Source organism: Camelus dromedarius, chromosome 36 (genome assembly GCF_036321535.1).
Source record: "Camelus dromedarius isolate mCamDro1 chromosome 36, mCamDro1.pat, whole genome shotgun sequence".
NCBI lineage: Eukaryota > Metazoa > Chordata > Mammalia > Artiodactyla > Camelidae > Camelus > Camelus dromedarius.
The window spans coordinates 950,943-970,903 of NC_087471.1; the positions used below are offsets into that span (position 1 = coordinate 950,943).

The 19,961-nt window shown below is 61.1% G+C and overlaps 1 protein-coding gene across 7 annotated transcripts in view; it reads right to left on the reverse strand.

Moving 5' to 3' along the window:
• Positions 1 to 19,961, reverse strand: part of SEMA4D (semaphorin 4D) — a 109,510-nt gene that overhangs the window by 7,842 nt on the left and 81,707 nt on the right. For 4 of the 7 annotated variants that reach the window (XM_064482423.1, XM_064482426.1, XM_064482425.1 and 1 more), the window contains 10 exons: positions 17,461 to 17,554; positions 16,742 to 16,855; positions 15,841 to 15,986; positions 14,722 to 14,897; positions 14,481 to 14,637; positions 13,307 to 13,529; positions 12,408 to 12,523; positions 7,155 to 7,327; positions 7,019 to 7,062; positions 3,959 to 6,193 (listed from right to left, as the gene is read on the reverse strand). In XM_064482423.1, coding sequence (XP_064338493.1) covers positions 5,265 to 6,193; positions 7,019 to 7,062; positions 7,155 to 7,327; positions 12,408 to 12,523; positions 13,307 to 13,529; positions 14,481 to 14,637; positions 14,722 to 14,897; positions 15,841 to 15,986; positions 16,742 to 16,855; positions 17,461 to 17,554 — 2,172 coding nt within the window. In that variant the 3' untranslated portion in view covers positions 3,959 to 5,264. Of the gene's footprint in view, positions 1 to 3,588; positions 3,799 to 3,958; positions 6,194 to 7,018; positions 7,063 to 7,154; positions 7,328 to 12,407; positions 12,524 to 13,306; positions 13,530 to 14,480; positions 14,638 to 14,721; positions 14,898 to 15,840; positions 15,987 to 16,741; positions 16,856 to 17,460; positions 17,555 to 19,961 lie in introns of those variants that run through there. The other 3 variants (XR_010379175.1, XR_010379176.1, XM_064482427.1) reach the window with 1 other exon arrangement.

Below are 19,961 nucleotides of genomic sequence, written 5' to 3' on the forward strand. Positions count from 1 at the left end.
CCCCACTGCCGTCTGTGCAGCTCCAGGCAGGCGAGCCTTCCTCCAGGCACCCTCCTGCATGTGGTCAACTCTGACCCCAGAGCCAGCTGCCCCAGGGCCAGCACCCCCCCCATGCCCAGGGTCCTGCCAGCTACTCCAGTGCACCCCTGGGGGGCTGTTCTCTGAGCACCCGAGGCTGCACGCACCAAGGATGCTCATTGCGGATCCCCAGGACCAGGCACTCCCCTGCGCGGCCGAGACCCCACAACCATATGGGAATCAAGAGGGCCTGGCCGGCCCGGAGGGCAAGGGGTCTCCCAGGTCTGCCACCCCGGTGCCATCGGCTCTCCTCCCCGTCACCTCTCAGGCCCTCCCTCAGGTGCTGGGGCCCCGTGGTCAGCTGAAGAGTCACCCCCAAATATCCAAGTCCTCATCCCTAGGCCCTTGTGTGGCCAAAGGTGCTTCCAGACTAGTGGGCAGTGCATGGAGGTGACCTGGTCGGCCCCGCCCCGACGCGGAGGGGTGTCCCAACTCCTCCTGGAAAACTCACAAGTCGGCTCTCCGCCGTGGCTCAGCCCTGGCCTTCCAGGGGTCCTGACGCGCACGCTGGCAGCAGCGGTCACTGCAGGAGGCCCAGGTCTGCCTTCTGACGCCAGCCGCTCACAGAGCTCTGCTTTCTAACGTCTTGGTTAAGACATGAGCGGCCATCCAGAACCTGAGCATCCAATACCACCTACATGTAGGGGATCTGCCCTCAGCTTTAAAGGTGACGCAGGTCTCACCGCGACACAGGGAGGGAGGGCCCTTGGAGACCGCACTTTGGTTAAGGAGTCACATACGTCTCTTTCTGCGCTACGTCAGTGCGTGTGCAGACACATGACATGGCTGGCACGTCCGTGTACACCGCCGCGCCGTCCTTCATTGGCCGTTACCTGCCAGGCGCACCGCGCCCCCTTCCCCTGCTCTTTGCACGCCGCAGGTGCTGCACTTTCTGCAGGTGGAAGGTTTGCGGCCACGCAGCGCCGGGCCGGTCTGCCGGTGCCGTTTTCCCAACAGCGTCTCTTCACTTCCTGCCTCTGTCACATTTTGATGATTCTTACAGTATTTCAGACTTTTTCATTATTGCGGTGACTGTGATTGGAGACCTTTGCTGTTAGCACTTCAGCCTGCTAAAAGCTCAGCCGACGACTGGCATGTTTTAGTGGTGTTTTGGGTTTTTTTGGGGGGGGGGATTGGGTTTATTTGTTTATTTTTAATTTTTTTTTTTAGTGGAGGTACTGGGGATTGAACCCAGGACCTTGTGCGTGCTAAACACGAGCTCTACCACTGAGCTATACCCTCCCCGCAAACATTCGGGGTTTTGTGTGTTTATTTTTTGTTGTTTTTGTTTGTTTTGGGGGGTAATTGGGTTTATTTTTATTATTTTTTAAAATTTAACTGGAGGGACTGGGGATCGAACCCATGACCTCCTGCACGCTAAGCACGCACTCTACCACTGAGCTGTACCTTCGCCCCTTTAGCGGTATTTCCTAAGGTACGTACACTATTTTTTTAGATGTGACGCTGTTGCACACGTCACAGACTGCAGCATAGCACCACCTAACTTCCACGTGCACCGGGAAACCGGAGCGTCCGTGTGCCTCTCTGTTGTGCCTGGACCTGCACTCAGCACCTCCGAGGTCTGCTCAGGACCCCTTCGCTCTGCTTGTCAGTGTTTTCCTGACTCTCCACTGTGCATGTACATCGCTCGCAAATGGAAGACCGCCAGCAGTCAGGAGGGCCACTCCGGGGCCCGGAGTCCGTCCTCCCCGCGCGCAAGCCTCGGAGCCTGTGAGCGGAAGCGTGGCCCCAAGGTGCGGTGCCCAGGGTGCTCTGGACCAAAAACAAACACACACACACACACACACACACACGTCCACACAAAACACAGACATACCGGCGCACACAGGTACACACATGCGTGCAGTTATGTCAGCACGCAAAGCGCACATGTACCCACGTTAACGGGGGTACATGCAGACACAGAGGCGCGCACACACTCCACCAGGAAGATCTGGAGACAGAGAAGCCCCTTGGGGTCCCTGCGCTCTGAGGCCAGGCCCGCTGTGAGATGCTGGCCCAGCTTCAGCGCAGCCAGAGCTTGAGCCTCTGTGACCGGTCCCATGAACCCAGCTCTACAGAGACACACAGGCCGAGGCCACATAGGGTAGACAGGGAGCAAGCCAGACAGGGAGGTGCCTGCAGGCAGAGGCAGGAACCACCCCTCCTGCAGAGCTGCAGCCTGACCTGAAACTTGACCTTCAGTTCTGGTGCCTTCCGGGGCTCGGGGGAGGGGACGGCCAGAGACGCCGCCTTTGTAAACACCGCCCCCCAACACCACGATGCACGGTGACCAGCACTGGCTGGTGGGCTGTGGAGGGCAGCACCTGCCTAGATCCGGACGTGTCCCTGGGGACAGCCAACCCAGGGGCCTGCGGCAGGACGGGCCTGGGGCAGGGCCTGCATGGGGCCTCGGACAGAAGGGACGTGCTCTCATCCCCTGTCCCTTGACAGCAGGCGGGAAGAGCATGTTTCCCGAGGGCAGGCGTGGAACCGCCCCATCGAGGGCTGGTCCCTGCGAGCCCGTCAGCAGGGTCCCCGAGGACCTGGTGAACTTAGCACCGAGCCTCCCCGCTTTCCCAGTGCCAAGGAGGTCCCCAGGTGTGGCAGTGGAGGACGCTGCAGCCGCAGGACAGGCCTGGAGGGTGGAGTACATACCTCAGTGCCCGCCCTGAGGGAGTCAGGCGGCCCAGGTGACCCGGGGCCACACAGCCGCCCCTCACACGTCTGTCTGCACAACATCCCACTCACAGCACCTGCCCATCACCTGGAGCCCATGCAGAGCCACCAGCGGCCAACATGCAGAGCCACGGTGGACAGAGGTCCATGAGCCGACTCCACAGGGGGACCGGCAGCAGCGTGACACTCGCGGCTCCTCCCAGCTTGCCCCAAAGCTCCAAGAAGGGAAGAAACCTATCTGTCCTCCCTCCTCCCTGACTCCTCTCCCCGCTCTGAGCAGAGGACGAGCCCCAGGCCTGGGACGGGCTGTGTGCTTTCTCTCTGCCGCCACAGACGAGCGAGAAGCCGGCAGCCGGGGGACCAGGGCCGCCCGCGCTGCCCAAAGCCCGGGACACATTCAGAATGCGGGTTTGGCCGCCGTCCCATCCCAGTATATCCAACACAGAGCAAACCCCCCGCGCCCGAGGGGGCAGGCTAGACTCTCGGTCTTTTCTGTGTTTAAACATCCTGAAACAAGTCATTCAAACAATTCCCACTTGGCTGGCTCTGGAGTTAATTTTTGAAATCTCCAGATGCACAAAGACCCACACACATCAAACCCAAACGGTCGGCCGACACAGAAGTGCCCCCCAGGCCAGCCGCGGCCCGGCAGCTGGTGCTGGCGGATACAGTTTGATGGGCACACGGCCGCGCCCGTCTTCACGAGGGGCGAGCTGAGTAATTGCAATGAAACTACGTTCCCTGAAGCCTCAGCGGGTTCAGCCCTTCGTGGAAAACGCTGGTTGGGCCCTGCCGCCCCCACCCCCCGCCCCGCACAAGTGCCCTGCTCACCTGTGGCCTGGCAGAAGAGGTGGAAGGTCCCCAGGGCGTGCACGTGCTGGGCCTGGTCGCTGAGGAAGGGCGGCAGCAAGGTGACCCGCGGGCGGCTGTCGGGACCCGCGCCCGAGGCCGGCCAGGGGCTTCGGGGAGAGGAAGGTGAGTCGGGGCCCAGACAGGACAGGGAAGAGGACCCCGGAGGGGGGAAGGGCAGAGGAGATGAGGCTGCGAGACAGAGGACAGAAAAGAGAGAGGGCTCTGAGAGGGGCGTCGTCAGGGACACGACGCACGCCGGAGGGGGGGGCGGAGCACAGGAGAGAAAGGGGCCCCTGTCCAGGCCGCGCGGCGGGGCGGGGCGGGGAGCCACAGCAAGCCACGGGCCGCGTCAAGGATGTAAGCGTCTCGTTTATTCGGTTACTTTCCAAATGTATACAATTCAAAGTAGAAAAATAAAAACAAAGTAAATCTTACAAAACACAAATGTTTACACCAAAACGGTCGAATCCATCATGCTGGAAGATGACACTGTCCACACACACACACAGAGTTTATTGCTCTTTGCCACGGAAAAGAAAGGCTCCTCTTGTGGGCGTCCGGAAAGCAGGAGGTGGAGTGTCACACCGGTGGCGGGAGACTGCTACCCGCTTGCACCTTTAAAGATGGGGCCGGGCTGGGCCGGTCTGCGCGGTGACCTCTGGGGGGGGCCTGTGGTCACCGGCCCGGCCCCCAGCTCTCTTCCAGTCGTGGTCAGCTCGTTACGCCAAGTGGAGAGTCTGGGCGGCCGGGGGCATGAGGCAGAAGCGAAAGGAAGGGAGACGTTCAGACGACCGAGACATCCCGGCGAACATCCGTCTGTCTGGACAGGAGGTTCTGACCGGTGGCCGTGGGCATCGGATTGTGAAAACGCGTGTCCCCTCAGCTCTGGGCCAGCCCGGCTCTCCCAGGGCACACGGGGCCCCATCCCTCCCTCGACACCCCGCCTGGCGCTGCATCCTCCACAACCTTCTCCTCCTCCAAAGACTTAAAACAAGAGAAAAAAGGAACAGAAAGAAAATCTCTGAAAACGGTGCTTCCCTCAAGAATAAAATTAAAAAAAAACCCAAAAAGGAAGGATGTTTAAGAGACGGTTTTGTCTACACTTCTAAAAGCAGAAAAGAACGCATTTAAGCAAAAGCAAGTTTATCCCTGAGAATCTCAAGCAACGTAAGCCATACCTTACCCTACCAGACGACAGAACCGAGATGTGCATCTCCTAAATATTAAACACATCTGCTTCAGTGATCAAAAAAAAAGACCTAACATAACAACACAATTAAAACCAAATCCTAAAAAAGTAATTACGTGGGGGAAAAACGGTCCGTGCCAACCTGGAAAACAGGTGATAAGTTACCAATCTGATAAACGAAGAACGTCATTTCCAATCTGGAAGTAAGCTATCCTGCAGTTGCCGCCGTGAGGAGGGCCGCCCTCCCACCACAGCGCGGGCTCGTCCCCAAGCGCTCTGACCCACCGAGGGAGGCCGCACACGATGCGCAGCGTTTTCCGAAAGGACAAAGAGAAACCAAGTCACAAGCGCGACCCAAGAGAAAAAGACACAGAAGACGGAGGTCTGCAGACGACGGCTACCTACGAGGCACTGGGCGGGGGACGGAACTGGCCACACGGGGACATCCCTGCGCGCGCTGGGCGCCTCAGTCCCCGTCCGCGTCCGAGTCGGCAAACTGCAGCTCGCACTTGACGTCGAACGGCTTGTCCCGGCCCGGGAGCTCGTCCATCCTCTGCGAGTCCTCCCTGTCGGTGGGCACCCTGCTGGCCATGGTGTCCTGCTCTGTCTCGTAGCCGGTGTCCAGGGCCGGCTTGGGCTGCCCTCCGTTCTGCTGGGAGAAGCTGCCCTGCTCCACCAGCGTCTCCTTCCCGCTCTGCTCGCAGTCGGAGAAGTCCAGCGCGGGCTTCTTCTTCCCGAGGAACACGGCCGAGCGGAACTTCAGGCACTGCCCGGGCAGGTAGCCCTTGTAGCAGTTGTAGGTCAGGAGGCAGAGGAAGAGGACGAAGAAGAGGAGGCAGAGGGACATGAAGAGGCGGTTGTCACTGGACTTGAGATACATCGTCTTCTCCGAGTGGACCTGGGGGACCGTGTTGATGACGATCTTTGGTTCACAGGACGTGCTGGTGGGCGCCGCGGGGCGGGACGGGGGGCTGACGGCACTGGGCGTGCTGACCCGCACGGCTGGGGTCTGGGGAGGGGAGCCTTGGGTAGGCCCCAGCGACATTTTGGGGGTGATCCTGCCACCTTCTGTCCGTGTGGCCGGCGGGGCAGAGGCCGCCGGGGTCCGCGGGACCACCTTGACCTCCAGGACGTGCTTGGCCACCACCTGCAAGACGGTCTTGTTTCTGACCCTCTCCTCCGACAGGCACTGGTACACCCCACTGTCTCCTTCCGACAGGTCGAAGATGAGCAAGTTCTTCCTGCCCACCAGGCTGTACTTGGGGCTCTCGACCTTGAGCACGCTGTCCCGGAACTTCCACACCGCCCGGGCCAGGTTGGACTTTTGGGAGCACTTGAGTTCTGCTGTGCCCCCACGCTTGAAAAAATGCTGCCGGTAACTTTCTTTAACTTTATCTGGAACATCAAAATAAACGTGCACAGTGTCAACAGCCCTGCTCGGTACTTGCTTCAAAAACAGGTCAACACGCACAAGAGGACACGAGTTTCACCCAGTGGAGCAACATGGAATCTTCCAGAACAGCTAAGGAGGTAAAGACATGCGTGACAGAAAAGCAAAGATGAGCAGCCCTTGGGGACAAAGAGATCGAAGCCAACTCTGAGCAGGAGAAATCCCGTTTCGCACCCCGGTTCTCCAGGAGAAAACGTGCCGGGCCGGGGAGGCTGGGGAGGCCAGGCAGCAGCGCCGAGTCAAACCCGACAGGCTTCTGCTGGGGCCGCCGGGCACGCCAGCTGGTCCGTGCACCTCCACGCCCGCCTCCTAAACTGGTCTTAATGGGGTCAGGGTCGGGAGGGCAGGAGCCCAGCGCACGCCTGCCTTCGGCTGGGACAGGCCTGCCCTCCCGGGCAGAGGTGGGCTCCCCCGAGGGGCGCGAGGACTAATCTCTCAGGGGTCCCCCCTCCTGTAACCAGAGCCGCAGGTTTTGTTTAGGGAGCCCCAAGCTAAGCAGGAGAGAGACGGATGCATCTCAGGAGCAGGTGTCACGGTCTGGGATAGAGGGTGCGTTCTGGTAAACAAATAGACCCTGCGTGGCTTCCACATCCTGTTCTGCGATAAACAGGACAGAGAAATGCCACGGGGTCAGCCACGAGATCCTTAACCTCTGTTCCGAGTAGAGAAAGGAAAATGAAATGGGCGAAATGCCACACCACGGAAGCACTGTGAAATGGTTAGGGGACCCGGCCGGTCCCGAAGGGAACGCAGCGCGGTGAGCTACTTACCGGGGCAAGCGGACGTGTCTCCGCTCATTTCCTGAATCAACTCCCTGCAAAACAACCGGGCGCAGGTTACCCGCAGGCGTGTGCTGCGCGGCGGGGGGCGGGGGACGGGGGCACGGACGGGCGGCGGGGCCGGTACCTGCTGGGGCTGTCGGTCTGGTGCAGGGTGACGCAGGCGGCCGCGGCCGGGCTCCAGGCGCAGTAGGGGTCCCGGGCCAGCACGCAGTCCTCGCAGGTGCCGTGCTGTCCGCAGAAGGCCACGGGGGCCTGCACCACGCCCGAGTTGGAACCGGCATAGATGAACCTCCTGCCCTGTGAGTGTGGAACAGATGAGAACGGTGGGCACGGGGTGTAGCCTCCAGCGTGACGGGGCGACCGGTGCTGCTCTAGCTCGGGGGCGGAGGGGGATGATGAAGCATCCCCCGAGGTTCTGGAGGAGAAGGTGGAGCGAGGCCCGGGTGGATCCAAGACTAATCTGAACCACAGCATTGTAATGATACAGGCTAACTCAGGGCACCCAGGGCCGTGGTGCGAGTCCCGCCCTCCCTGGCCCAAGTGCCCCCATCACCCTACCCACCAGCAGGGCGCTGCGCTCCTCCTCCGCGGGCAGGGGCTGCTCAGGCCCGCGGTGCATGGGAGGCCCCCACCAGCCTGGCACTCCCGGCCGCACCACGGGCCAGGGCCAGAGGACACCACCTGCGAACCCCGCCTCGCGCCTGCCACATGCGAGCACCAGTACACAGAAGGCCCGTGCCCGTGTCTGAACCTGGCGGGGCCGCGGTGCGGGAGGCGTGCCCACGTTTACGGGAGATGAATGCTGCTGGGGAGATGGACAGCCACGCTCCAAGCAGGGAGCAAAAAGCAGGATCCTTCTGGAACTCCGGGCACTCGGGCTACCGCCGCCAGCGCCCACGGCACCGGCGGGCGGCTGCGCACGCAGGCAGGGCTGGACCGAGGGCCCCACGGAGCGTGCCGAGGCCCGTGGCACAGCCAGGGCGGGCAGCCCAGGCCCCAGGAGATTTCCGTCTCCTCTGCTGGCGAGCCCGTTTCACTCAAGTTCCAGATGGGCCTTCAGGTTAACGTCAAGAGACTCCCCAGTCTACACAGAGCTCAGTGTTTTCCACTCGGATGAGATGCAGACTCTGTCCCCAGAGGACGCATTCTGAATCGACTTCAGAGTCCGGCTGGAACTCAGAGTCCTTGCTGTTACCCCAGAGCCCCTGGCCTGCGATGCCTCCCTTCCCGGGGGTCACAGACCCACCCTGCGGAGGGACAGTCAAGGGAGGGCAGCCCCTGCAGTGAATGGACAAGCGGCTGAGAGCCAGGCCCAGGGCCGGCCTGTCCACGGCGGCAGAGGCCCGGGCAGATGAGGGCACGCGAGTCCCATATTCACACAGGAGGGATGATGTCCCAGGTCACAGCCAGGATTATGTGGCTCACAGAGGTGAGGGAGCACCTCCCAGGGTGACAGGCCAGCGGGGCTCCCGGAGGAACCCTAGCACGGGCCCGGACACTCACGCAGAGCCCACCAGGGGGCCCGGGCTGCCAGGGGAGCCCACGGGCACCTCCCCCCGGGAGGAGGCCCTCCCCAGCCCGGCTCCCGCCCCCGCCCCCGCCCCGCAGCCGGCACAGCCCGGCTCCTGCACCCAGCAGGGCGGGCCAAGCCCCCATGAAGCAGAGCCGACGGCGCCTTGCCGACTCCCGCAGACGGGGGAGGGAAGGGGACGGGAAAGCTGCTTGGATCCCACAGCAGTGCCCGCTGTGGGCCAGGCCACGGGCAGATGTGACGAGTCAGCGGGCGTGGGGCCGGGTGTCTGTGGAGCCTCAAGGTCGCCCACAAATTAGTGGTGGCGACAGTAGGGGCTGAACGTGGCCCCCAGACTCTTCAGCCGCCCCCTCCAGGAGCTGGGGCTTAGCTCCCCATCCCCTGGGGAACACAGGGCGTGGGGACAGTGCAGAAAAAGAAATCAGTAACTCTGAGAAGTCACGTTGAGGCCACGTCCCTGAGACAGTGGTCATCTCCCCAAACGCTCACCCCCAACCTAAACACAACACTAGAGGCACCCAAACTGAAGGGTGTCCGCAGAGCATGACCCGTTCTGTCCTGAGTGTCACAGCCACCCAGACGAGGGCGGACGGGTAGCTGTGCGGGCCGGAGGGGACTGAGGAGAGGAGCCGGAGGCCGCACGGGGCCCTGGAGCCTGAAGGCAGGTGGTGGGACATGGGTTCTGGGGCCTGGAGGGGATTCGGGGTGCGGTGCCAGCAGACCTCCTTGGGTTGGCAGGTGCACGCTGGACTCTCTGCACCATCATCCCAACTCTTATGAGAGAAAACCACCTGGCCGGGCGCCATGAGAGATCTGCTGGGAACGCATGTTCCCCAGCCCTCTCCCCGTGGGCCCCACGTGTGTCTCCGCCCTCCAGCTGACTACGTGCCCTGCTGGAGCCCTGGGCCCACACTGTCTCGTCTCCGTCCCTGCACACACAGGCACATGATCGTGGGGGGATGTGGCTGGAGCTGGAGGAGCACCTGCTGAAGCAACTCTTCCCTCCCCTTTGCTGCACAGGCTGCCCCTCACCATCCAAGAGTGTCCTTGGGGACAGCAGACGCATCTGGCTCCGTGGCCCAGGGCACACCTGCCATGTACACACAGAGATGTCACACGGCACTAGTCACAACAGCCCAGGGGTGGAGGCAACCCAAGCATCCCTCAGTGGGTGAGTAAACAAGATGCGGTGTGTGCACATGATGGAATATTACTCAGCCCCGAAAAGGAAAGAAATCCCATCAATTGCAATGGCATGGATAAACCTTTAGGACAATATGCCAGAGGAAACAAGCCAGTCACAAAAGGACAAACGCTGTAGGATTCCACTGAAGTGAGGTTCTTAGTCAAACACCCAGAGATGGAAAGCAGAACGGGGCTGGGGAACGGGAAGAAGGGGGAGTCAGTGTTCAACGGGGACAGGGCTTCAGTTTGGAAGGATGAAAAAGCTCTGGAGGTGGACGGGGATGATGGCTGCACGGCGTGAATGCACTTGGCGCTGCTGAACTGTACACACGAAACAACCAAAACGGCAAAATTTATCTGATGCGTATTTACCACACAAAAAACCCCCAAAAAACAAAGTCACTTGTTAGGGAACAGGAGGTAGTGACAAGGGGCAGTCCCCCTTTCTGGCTGCAAGGAGCTCTGTGCTGCCCAAAGCTGCCCACCAGCCTTCCACAGTGAGGCTCAGGCACGATGGACCGAAGAGCCTGCGGGTGGGGACAAGGGGCAGGGGGGCCTTTTACCCGGAACAGCCGCTTCCTGCTGCCCCGGCAGCATGGCCAGCAGCCCAGGAGAAGGCGAGGGGCCCCGTGGGTGCGCGATGAACTCCCATGTGTCCCAGGTAGCTGAGCATGCCCCAGTGCAGTGGGGACTCCTGCAGGGACAGGCCATTCATTCCCCGGGCGCCAGGCTTCCCCCAGCCACGTGACCACATCCTGACCGCAGAGTGGGGAGCACAGGGCTGACCTGTAAGACGCCCCCAGGAGATCCTGCCCTCCTTCTTCCTCCCCCCATCCTCCAACGGGATGAGAGCCCACATGCCCTGGGCCCTGGACGCGGGTTCAGGGTAGGGCACTGGTCCGTGACCTGCACTGTGGCGCAGAGCAGGGCCCTGTTCTCACCGCACGTCCGCCCGCGCTCGGGATCCGGCCTCAGTTCTGATGAGTATGTGTACATTTGGAGGCCTCAAGGGTCCTCGTCCCAGCCTGGCTGAGGCACCTGGGGGACCTGCCAGCAGGCGGACAGTCTTCTGGGTGTCCTTGTCTCAACAAGGACGTGGGGTGGGTGGGTCCCCAGAAAGGGGGGCCGAAGCACCCCCCCCCGAGAGGCATGGATGCCACATCTGGTAGCCTAACTCCGTTTACCTCGTCCTCCCTCCCTCTCAGAATGGGAAGGAGGGAGCTCGCCGTGCAGTGGCCAAGGGGGGAGGTGGCCCTATGACAGGCGTCTAAAACCAGAGCCATCTCTTCAAGCTCACGATGAAAGATCCACGTGCGATGTTTGCCAACACGTGGCGACTGAAGAGTCGCCTTTTTTCTCTTCATTCCCGCCTGGCTACCGGGGCGCCCACCTGCTGCCCGCGGCCCAGGGCTGAGGGAGCCGTGCGCCTGGGCCCCACAAGCCGGGTGGAGCCAGGGCAGCGAGGATGCTTTCCAACATGAAGAGAGGAAGGCCCGGAGTGTCATGGGTCAAACTGGGAAATTTCCAGCAACAGGGTGACACCACACGAAGCAGGGACAGCCTGGCCTGATGCCCCAGGGCAAAGCTTTTCAAATGGGGTGCAGGTGGGGAGACTGAGCAGTGGGGGGCCTGCAGCGCAGGAGAACGTGACGCATGGCCGAGCTTCCCCGGGACTGCCAGGCCCCAGAGCCCGTCAGCCCAGGGACACTCAAGTCCCCACGGGGGGACCCTACAAGCATAAGGGAGGTCCTTGACTGACAGCCCAGGGGCTGCAGCGTGGGGAGTTACAGGGCAGGGCCGGGACCCTCCCATCTGCTGTCCCTCACTGTACGGGTAGAGACCGAGGCAGGACTGGCCTGCCCAGGCTCCTGGTCACACATCATCAAGCCCGGATTTGGACCCAGCCCCCAGGTGCCCGGCCCGCACTCTGCCTGTCACTGCTCCATCCCAGCTGTAAACCGGGTGGCATGTTTCCCAAAGGCCACTACAGATACACGGCAGGTGACAGCCCGTGGACGGCAGGGCAAACCCAGCCCGCTGGCTGTCTCTGCACAGCCCACCAGCTAACAAACGGGTTCACATTTTTAAATGGTTGAAGGAAAGTCAGAAGAATGACATTCAGTGACACGTGAGAATTCCATGAACTGCAAAGCTCGGCGCCCGTGCGTGAGGCTTTGCGGGAATGTAACGGGGCTCGCCGGCCTGCAGACCGCCCGTGGCTGCTCCAGGCTGCAACAGCCCGGCCCCTGGGGCCTCGAATAGTCACGCTTGGTCCTGTAGAGAAAAGCCTGCGGCCCTAGAGCAGGAGGAAGTGCCCTGCTGTTACTCAGAGGACGGTTTTCTGCAGTGATGAGGCGGTGCACGGGTGGCGCACCGGCCGGTGGGGGCTCGGCCTCACCGAGTCCCGGACACGAGGAAGTGCTTTCACAGGCCAGTGCCGACGCGCCCCCAGCGCTGGTCCCGACAGCTCAGTGAGGCTCTGTCAGCTTTTAGGACAGTTGCCGTCCCTCCACCCCAAGCCCCACAGCTCATGGAAGGACCTTCTGTAAGAGCCTGAAGGTCGGCTCATCTGGGCCAGACAGACGGCGGGGACTGCCCGGCCCAGCCCAGCCTGTGGCTGCTGAGACACAGGGCCACCCACCCAGCCGCCCGTCACTTTACCTTCTTGGAGGACAGCAGCAGGGTCTGGACCGGCTCGAAGTCCTGGAAGAGCTGTGTCTCCTCGATGATGTGGACGTCATTCTCAAGGTTGATGGCTTTGTGCAGGGCGCCCCGGTCTGCGAGGTCAAAGGTCAAAGCTATAGGTCAGTCCCCAGGGGGAGAGGACGGTCAGTGGCAAATGATCACCCTTCCTCCCCTCACTCCCTCCCCCCAACAGGAGGCTTAGAAACAGATGGTGTTTTTGCATCAGAAACAGAAGAGGAAAAGCAAAATAAACAACTGGAAACCCAAACAGCACAAGCTGCTCCCATTCTTTTCTGGAAAGTACACAGCCCTTTGTTGACCCCGACTTCCCTCATCAGCACGGTCAACGTGCCATCCGAACAAATGGGGCGTGTTTCCTGGGCTCCAGGGGCCTCGGGGGTGCCACCCCCACCCCCCGGAGCCCCAGGCCGGGAGGGCGGGGTCTGGACAGAGCCGCCGCGGCCGCAGCACCTGGCCGCCATCCCTGTTCCGGGAGCACCTGTGTCAGTCCAGGGGCGACCAGGAAAGGCGTGCCTCGCACGGCAGGTCAGGACAGGCCTTGAACTCAGCCACGCACGCGGGGAGCTGGGACGTGCGTATCTGCTGGCTCTGCCGCCGCCTCCCCAGGCACCACTCGGCCTCCCTTTACACCAGCCCAGCCCCATCAGACCTGAATTCCCAGATCTGGGCCAAGACTCGCACTCTTAACCAGTGCCCCCGGTGGTCTGATGGCCACCGAGATCCGAAGCCACCTTCTTAGAAATCCTCCCACGCTCTAATAAACCACCTGGGCACCTGGGGGAGGGAGACGCTGGCAGCACGCGGCAGAGATGCGCCGGACCTACCCACGTTCTCGCCCAGGGCACGGGACCCACCTGTGCTGACAAACATGACATCGTAGACGGTCCCGTCCAGGGCCTGGGTCCTGTCCACCACGATCTGTGTGTAGTTCGCGTCGGTTTTGACCAGCCGGGGTCTGTTGTCTACCGGGGTCACAGAGTCGTCCATGAGCGGGTGATCTTTGACAAACTGCAGGGTCTTGTCTGGCAGGTTGAGCGAGCTGGAGAGGTTGGCCGCCCGCGCCTCCCGGTTGATACACTGCAGGGGGCAGACCAGCCGTCAGCACGCACGCACTCGGGCGCGCAGCACACGCTCCGAGCAAGAGCTGAGGCTTCCCCGAGGTGCAAAGCTCGGGACCCCAGAGTGGGCTTCTTCAAAACATGGAAAAACTGACGTGACCTTCCCCCAGGAATCCGAAGACACAGTTAAAAAGCACGTGGGAAATGCAACGATCTTTTCGTCCACAAAACACAGCTGTGTCTCATGATATGTAATGATTTTCGTCTCTTCGTAAGTGAAAAAAGTGTGTCAAGCTTTTGAAATTAAAAATAAATATTTATCATTTGATAGCTCTCCTAGAAAAGAAGCCTGCAAAATTCACTAGAAACAGTCCAATTCTAAATACAAGGAGCACAAAGGTCAAGAGAATGAAGGATCTTTTCTCCACCCAGCACCTGGTGTGCAAAAACCAAAATTCACGGCCACAAGTGAACACCTTTTGCTTAATGACATGCATGAAAGTTTATGGGCCAGGTCAGCAGGGGTGGGGGGCCCAGCGAGGGGGACCATCCCGGGGGTGAGCTCTGAGCACCAGACCACTCACCCAGGTCACAGCCCTGCCTGTGGGCCGCCACCCGGCCTCACTGACCGGTCACACAACACAAGGAGGCAGCCACACAGGCCTAGAAACCCAATTCACTACTTTCAGAAGAAAATGTGACTCCCATTAATGAATGGAGAGTATCGCTCAACTCTTTGCTGAGAAATCGTGTGTTTCTTTTGCAGGAAACAGAAAATGAAACAGAGCTGGTTTCATTACGCAACGTGCATCCCACACGATGCTAATCCCGTGCCAGCCGGACAGCCTTCCTGTCCGGGGAGCACGTCGCACCAGCTGTCACGCAGCATGCCGAGGAGCAGGGCCAGGGGAAGGGGGAGCGCGCCCGCAGCCCCGCCCCGCCCCGCCGCCCGCAGCCCCGGCCTGCTCACCGCCCCGGGCTGCGGCGTGGGCACCGGCCCGTTGTAGCGCACCCACTTGGTGTGGGACTGCTCCACCGTGGCACTCTGCATGTACTTCCCGCTGGCGAAGACCGCCTCGGCCGTGGACAGGTTGTAGGCACACACGGCCGACAGCCCCACGTTGTTCCTGGGGGGGAGGGGTGGTGTGACTGCCCTGGGTCGGGGGGATGCGGAGAAGACAGCCCCGCCCCCGCCCGCCCCGGGCACTCACAGCTGCGGGGTGAAGACCCCGTAGAACACGGGCTCCTTCAGGCCCGGGGCCCGGAGGACGAAGACGTCCCGCAGCACGTTGAAGACGAGGTTGCTCTCCGGCCGGGAGCAGATGAGCCTGGCCTTCAGGAAGGAGGTCCACTTCTTCTGTAAGGTCCTCAAGCCGCCCTGGTCCCCCTGAAACCCAAAGACGGGCGTGGCAGGAGGAGGGCAGGCTCCCCCCGCGGGCGGGCGGTAAGGGACGCACTCGGGCCCAGAACAGCTCTTCTTAACGAAAGGCAGCAGAGGCCGGACGGGCAAGCCGGCTGCAGACCGCTCCGCATCCCCGGCGCGCCTTCCACAGCAGCTCGCACCCCGGATCCAAGCACAAAACCGAGCCGGCAGGTAACTCCCCCGATGAGGTGTCACCCAGTCGCAGCTAGAGCCGCCCGACTGCCCACACCCAGTGTCCCGCAGCAGATGCCCCTTGTCCTCGAACACGGTCACTGCTGCAGCCTTTGGCTCGTGTGCCTCTCCAGACTCAAGGCCCGGCTGTGAGTGACCTGCGGCACCAGGGGCCGGTGGGCGCACGGGCGCCCCCGTCTGTCTCAGGTCAACTGCGTAGGTGTGGTCTCCCCAAAAGGTGCTCCTCGTGGGAGATCAGACCCTCACTTCCCACCGGCCCCCGAGCGACCTGCTGGTCTCTGGACCTGCCAGGTTCTCCAAGAACACTTTTAAGGAAACTGACCACCAAGAGACAGTTGTCAACACCCCTGATGTGACTTAAGTCTGGAGAGAAACAGTGAAACTGGGGCGACCAGACACACGTGAAATCGAAGTGTCCTTCTTTATTCTGGACACACTGAAACACGTTCCTCCCCGTCTTCACACTGGAACGGCAAATCCCAATTCCGGGAGAATCTGGCTAATAACAGCACAGGAAAACTAACTTCCTATAAACCAGGGGAGGTTGGAGGGAGGTGTGGTCGGCGCAGATCTGACCGCCACACACAGGTGCCGGTGCTCCCGGGGGGACGGAGGCCCGCACCCGACGCCCGTCCACACCGGCATTTCAGTGGCGCCCAGACGACACGAGGTCACCGAGGGCTGGAACCAAGGAGAAGGGGGGGAGGGCGCTCACCTTGCACACCCTCGCCACCCGGGGGATCAGCAGCTTGAAGACAAACTCGTACTCGACAGACACCTCCGTGAAGAAGAAGTAGACCCTGTCGTCCTCGCCGTCGTCCAGGCTCTCTCGGATGACGTCAGAAAACACGAAGCTGGGCTCTGCAGGGAGCACTCTGGTTGTCCCTGTGCCCACAGAGTGGCCCGGGCGCCCCCTACAAAGGACGTGAGGGGGGCCCTGCCACGCCCCAGACTAACTCCAGGCCCAGGAAGGGCGGCGGTGCCCAGCACGTCCTCCTCGGCCTAAGGAGATGCCCGAGATGGTGGTTCTGAAGCACACCCTCCGGGGCCACCCCGAGAACTGAGCTGGGGCTCCCAACAGGCAGGCGGACTGGGGGCCCCAGGGAGCCAGATCCCGCCGTCCCTGGGGACCTGCTGGAAGATGTGCACCTGCCGGTTCCAACAGCACACGCCTGAAGTGGACAAATCCCTGACCACCAGACCCAGGGGCCCCGAGGCTCTGGCTCTGCCTGGCTGGCACCCACGAGAACAGTCCTGTGGGAGCAGCTGAGAGCCCCTGCACCGTGAACCTGACGTGGACACACGACGCTTAGAGGTGAGGTTGTAACATCGCTGCCGATCTGATGAGCCTGGTTCGCCGCTCTGAGCCTCCCAGGTCCATCCTCAAGGGGAGGTAAAGGCAGACTTAAGGCAGCACCCCCTCAGCAGAGCAGAGAACAGCGAGGGCCCTGGCTGCTGGCCGTGTGGCCCCAGCAGCGCCTGGAGCGCCCTCACTGCGCGGGGGCACACGCGGGCGGGCTGGGAGCCAGGAAAGGGACAGCCAGAGCCGGGGCCCTGCTGGCGGGGAAGCGACCCCAGCCGGAAAGGCACCTTGGCTGGCGCCACCTGCTCCTTACCGTTCAGCCAGGGTATCGCGTACTCTGTTCTCAGAGGGCTGTGGGAAGAATTTCGGGAGATGATGGGTTCGCTTCCCAAAAAGTTGTACGACGTCCCGGAATAAAGCTCTCCGTCTTCAGCGGCCCAGGAGGAGAGCGGAAAAGGGGATCAATGCCAGTGCTGGGGACAGACGCTCAGCGCCACGTTCCCCTTGCCGACCTAACAGCAGTCCTCCCAGGACCCAGACAGCCCCCCGCCCTGCCGCTGGCCACGTGCTTCTGTTTCGTTTCTGTGACACGGGGCATCTTATGCTCCATGGTAAACTGTACTGCATGGGCCTTACGGGCAGCAACTAAGCCAAGCAAGGAGATCCTGCCTCCAGCGAATCAGCAAATACACTGGAGGCCGCACACAGGGCTTGGCTGGTCCGCCTCGGGCGTACAAGGACCACTCCCAGGCAGGCCGGGCTCAGGCACCAACTCTCCTCGAGCGGGGGCACCGACTCGGTGTGACCGACCACGCCAGACGATTTGCACAAACAAAGGATGTAAAATCTTCTCTCCCCACGGTTCTACCTTGTGGACCGTGGTGGTGGCTAGTTATCCAACCGAACAATGAACTCAAAAGCTGCTATCAGGGGGCCCGCGGAGAGGCACCTGTACCTCTCGTGAGGACTATGAACATGGGAGCGAAGCAAGGGGGACCCAGGGTCCAGCAGAGCTGAGAGCCAGAAACTCACCAACCATGACAGACGTGTAGCTCTGCGCAGGGTCAAAGGGACACCTTCCTTTGCCATCTTCATTTTTCCCCAGAAACTGAAAGGATGTTAAGCTCTATAATGGAACGAGAAGAAAGAGGATCACAACGTGTCTGCGTTTCTGCAGTCATAGCGTCGTCTTTGTTGGACCGTTTAATTACAGACTCGCTCTTCTGGGGGGACGGAGGGGAGAGCGCATGTGTGGCCAGCCCCCGAGTCCCGGTCTGGACGCCGGCGTCTCGGCGTGCTTGCTCTGACACCCTTGAGAGCTCCTTGAGATTCTGGAGCCTCGGTTTGCTCCTCTGTAACACAAGCACAGCGGTGCTGATGGCTCGAGGGCCGTCGAGCAGCCAGGGAAACCCAAACACAGGACGTGCTCTGGAATGAGCAGAGGCCACGTGCAGGATCCTGACGTCCACAGAGATGGCCCTCGTGGCAGCGCGGGACCCGGCCAGCCAACGAACAGATGACAGGAAGAAGGAGCAGGACCGCCCCCTCATTCTGCCACCAAAACCCACTGCAGATGGATCAGTGACTTGAAGATTAACAATGGGACCGTGCTGCGTGAACAGAGATTTCAGTCTTAGGACAATCTCGTCACCTAGCGAGAGAGCCCGGATCAAGTCGGGGAGAGAGACAACGGACAGAGCCAACACGTGAAGGACCGGACGGCTCCTGTCGACAGAAAGAATGAGACAGAGGCCAGCAACAGTGACCACGTGGGGGGAAAGCCTGCAAAACGCGGCGTCTCCACCCCGAACGTGTCACAAGCTTGTTCAGATGAGGTAAGAAGGCCTCCAGGAGGAAAATGGTCAAAACACAGCGAGGGAGAGAAAGAAGAAACCCACGGGGCAGCGCAGACAGGAAAGGGTGCTCCGAGCTACCGGAAACGCAGCAAGCACGCGGAAACGGGCGCGGGAGGCGATTTTCCACCCAGCAGCCTGGAGAAGCTCCAGAAGGGGGACAGCCTGCCTGCGGGGGGTGGACGAGCCGCCTCACTGTCTGTCTGTCTGTCTGTCTGTCTGTCTGCCTGAGGGAGGGAGGGGAAAGTGTCACAGCCACAGGGCAGAGAGGGCCCAGACGCACGGGGAAAGCCGCGGCCACGTTTCTAGCAGGCTTCGGTCACCAGGAGTGAACTGGGGCTGCCAGGGCACTCACTTGGCACGACTCACGGGCCGAGTTCCCAGGGAATGTTTGGGGAAATCTGCGTGAGGGCTGAAGGTGAGGTGACACCGGGGAATTCCTAAGTCTTAGATGTGACGACAGACTTGGCATGACGCAGGAAAATGTCATTACTCTCGGGCATGTGACAACATTCAGGGGTGACGGGCCACAGCCGAGCACGCCCGCACGTGCACACACACGTGCACGCTCCCCACTGTGCGGTCCAGGTGCTTGGGACACGCGGGCAGGACCAACTGTGCTGTCGGCTTGAAAAATTTTTTAAATATTGGGAAAAAAATACAGGTCTAGCTTGAAATGGAACATACGATTCCCCGACTTCAACAACGTGTCTATGGAACTGAAGTTTAAATTCCACACCCTAAGATTCTGACTAACTAGAGTTTAGCCAGGAAATCCTTTCACGTACAAAATGTTTCTTATATGACTAACACGCAGTCCGTCACTGAGGACCGCAGGTCTCGGCGTCTCGGAGCACCCCCCACCCCGACACCAACCTCGGCCGCGGGGTCTGTGGACACAGACGGCCCGGCAGACCCAGGCCACGTGCGGACCCCTCCCCAGGGGTCCGTGTGAATACCAGGCTTTCTAGGCAGGTCCTTACTTTGCCCACACCTTGTCCTATCCTTTACCTCTGACTCAGGCTTGGAAAATATTTTAAAGTTCCAACTGATTCAGGGTTTTAGCAAAGTAAGCCCTCCACGCTGGCATACTTCACGTGTGACGGGTGCTAAGTCAGGGTAGAAGGTGGGCCTCATTTTCAACCCTCACGTGCATTTAAAACACTCCTCCTCCCCCTCTATGGTCGTTACAAATGGCTCATCAGATCCTCTGGGGACGAAGATTACCTCCAGGAGAGACACTGCCCGCTAACACCCTCGCTCCTTCCGGCTCACAGTCGGCAGGTGAGTCAGCAGTGGCGGGAGGGCGGGGTGAGGGCGGGGGCCCTCTCCCCAGGACCCTGACGCAGCGGAAGGCAACTGAACAGGCTCGGGGCGAGTCGGGGACGTGACGTGGGTGAGGGAGGGGCGAGGCCCTGCTTCTAAGCCCCAGCACACTGACTCGCCCTTGGAGGAGTGAATTCCAGAAGGGGCATCGGGGGCAACTCACACCCCAGCAGCCGGCACCGGATGGCAGCGCCCCAGGACCAGAGGGGCAGACACGCTGTCCTGTGGACAGCGGGCCCAGGCGGCTCTGAAGACCACACGTGGGATGGGGACACACATTCACTCCTCTTGGTTCTGGGGGCAGGACGCCAGGGGTCAGGGTGCCAGCATGGTTAGCTCCTGGCGAGGAGCCCC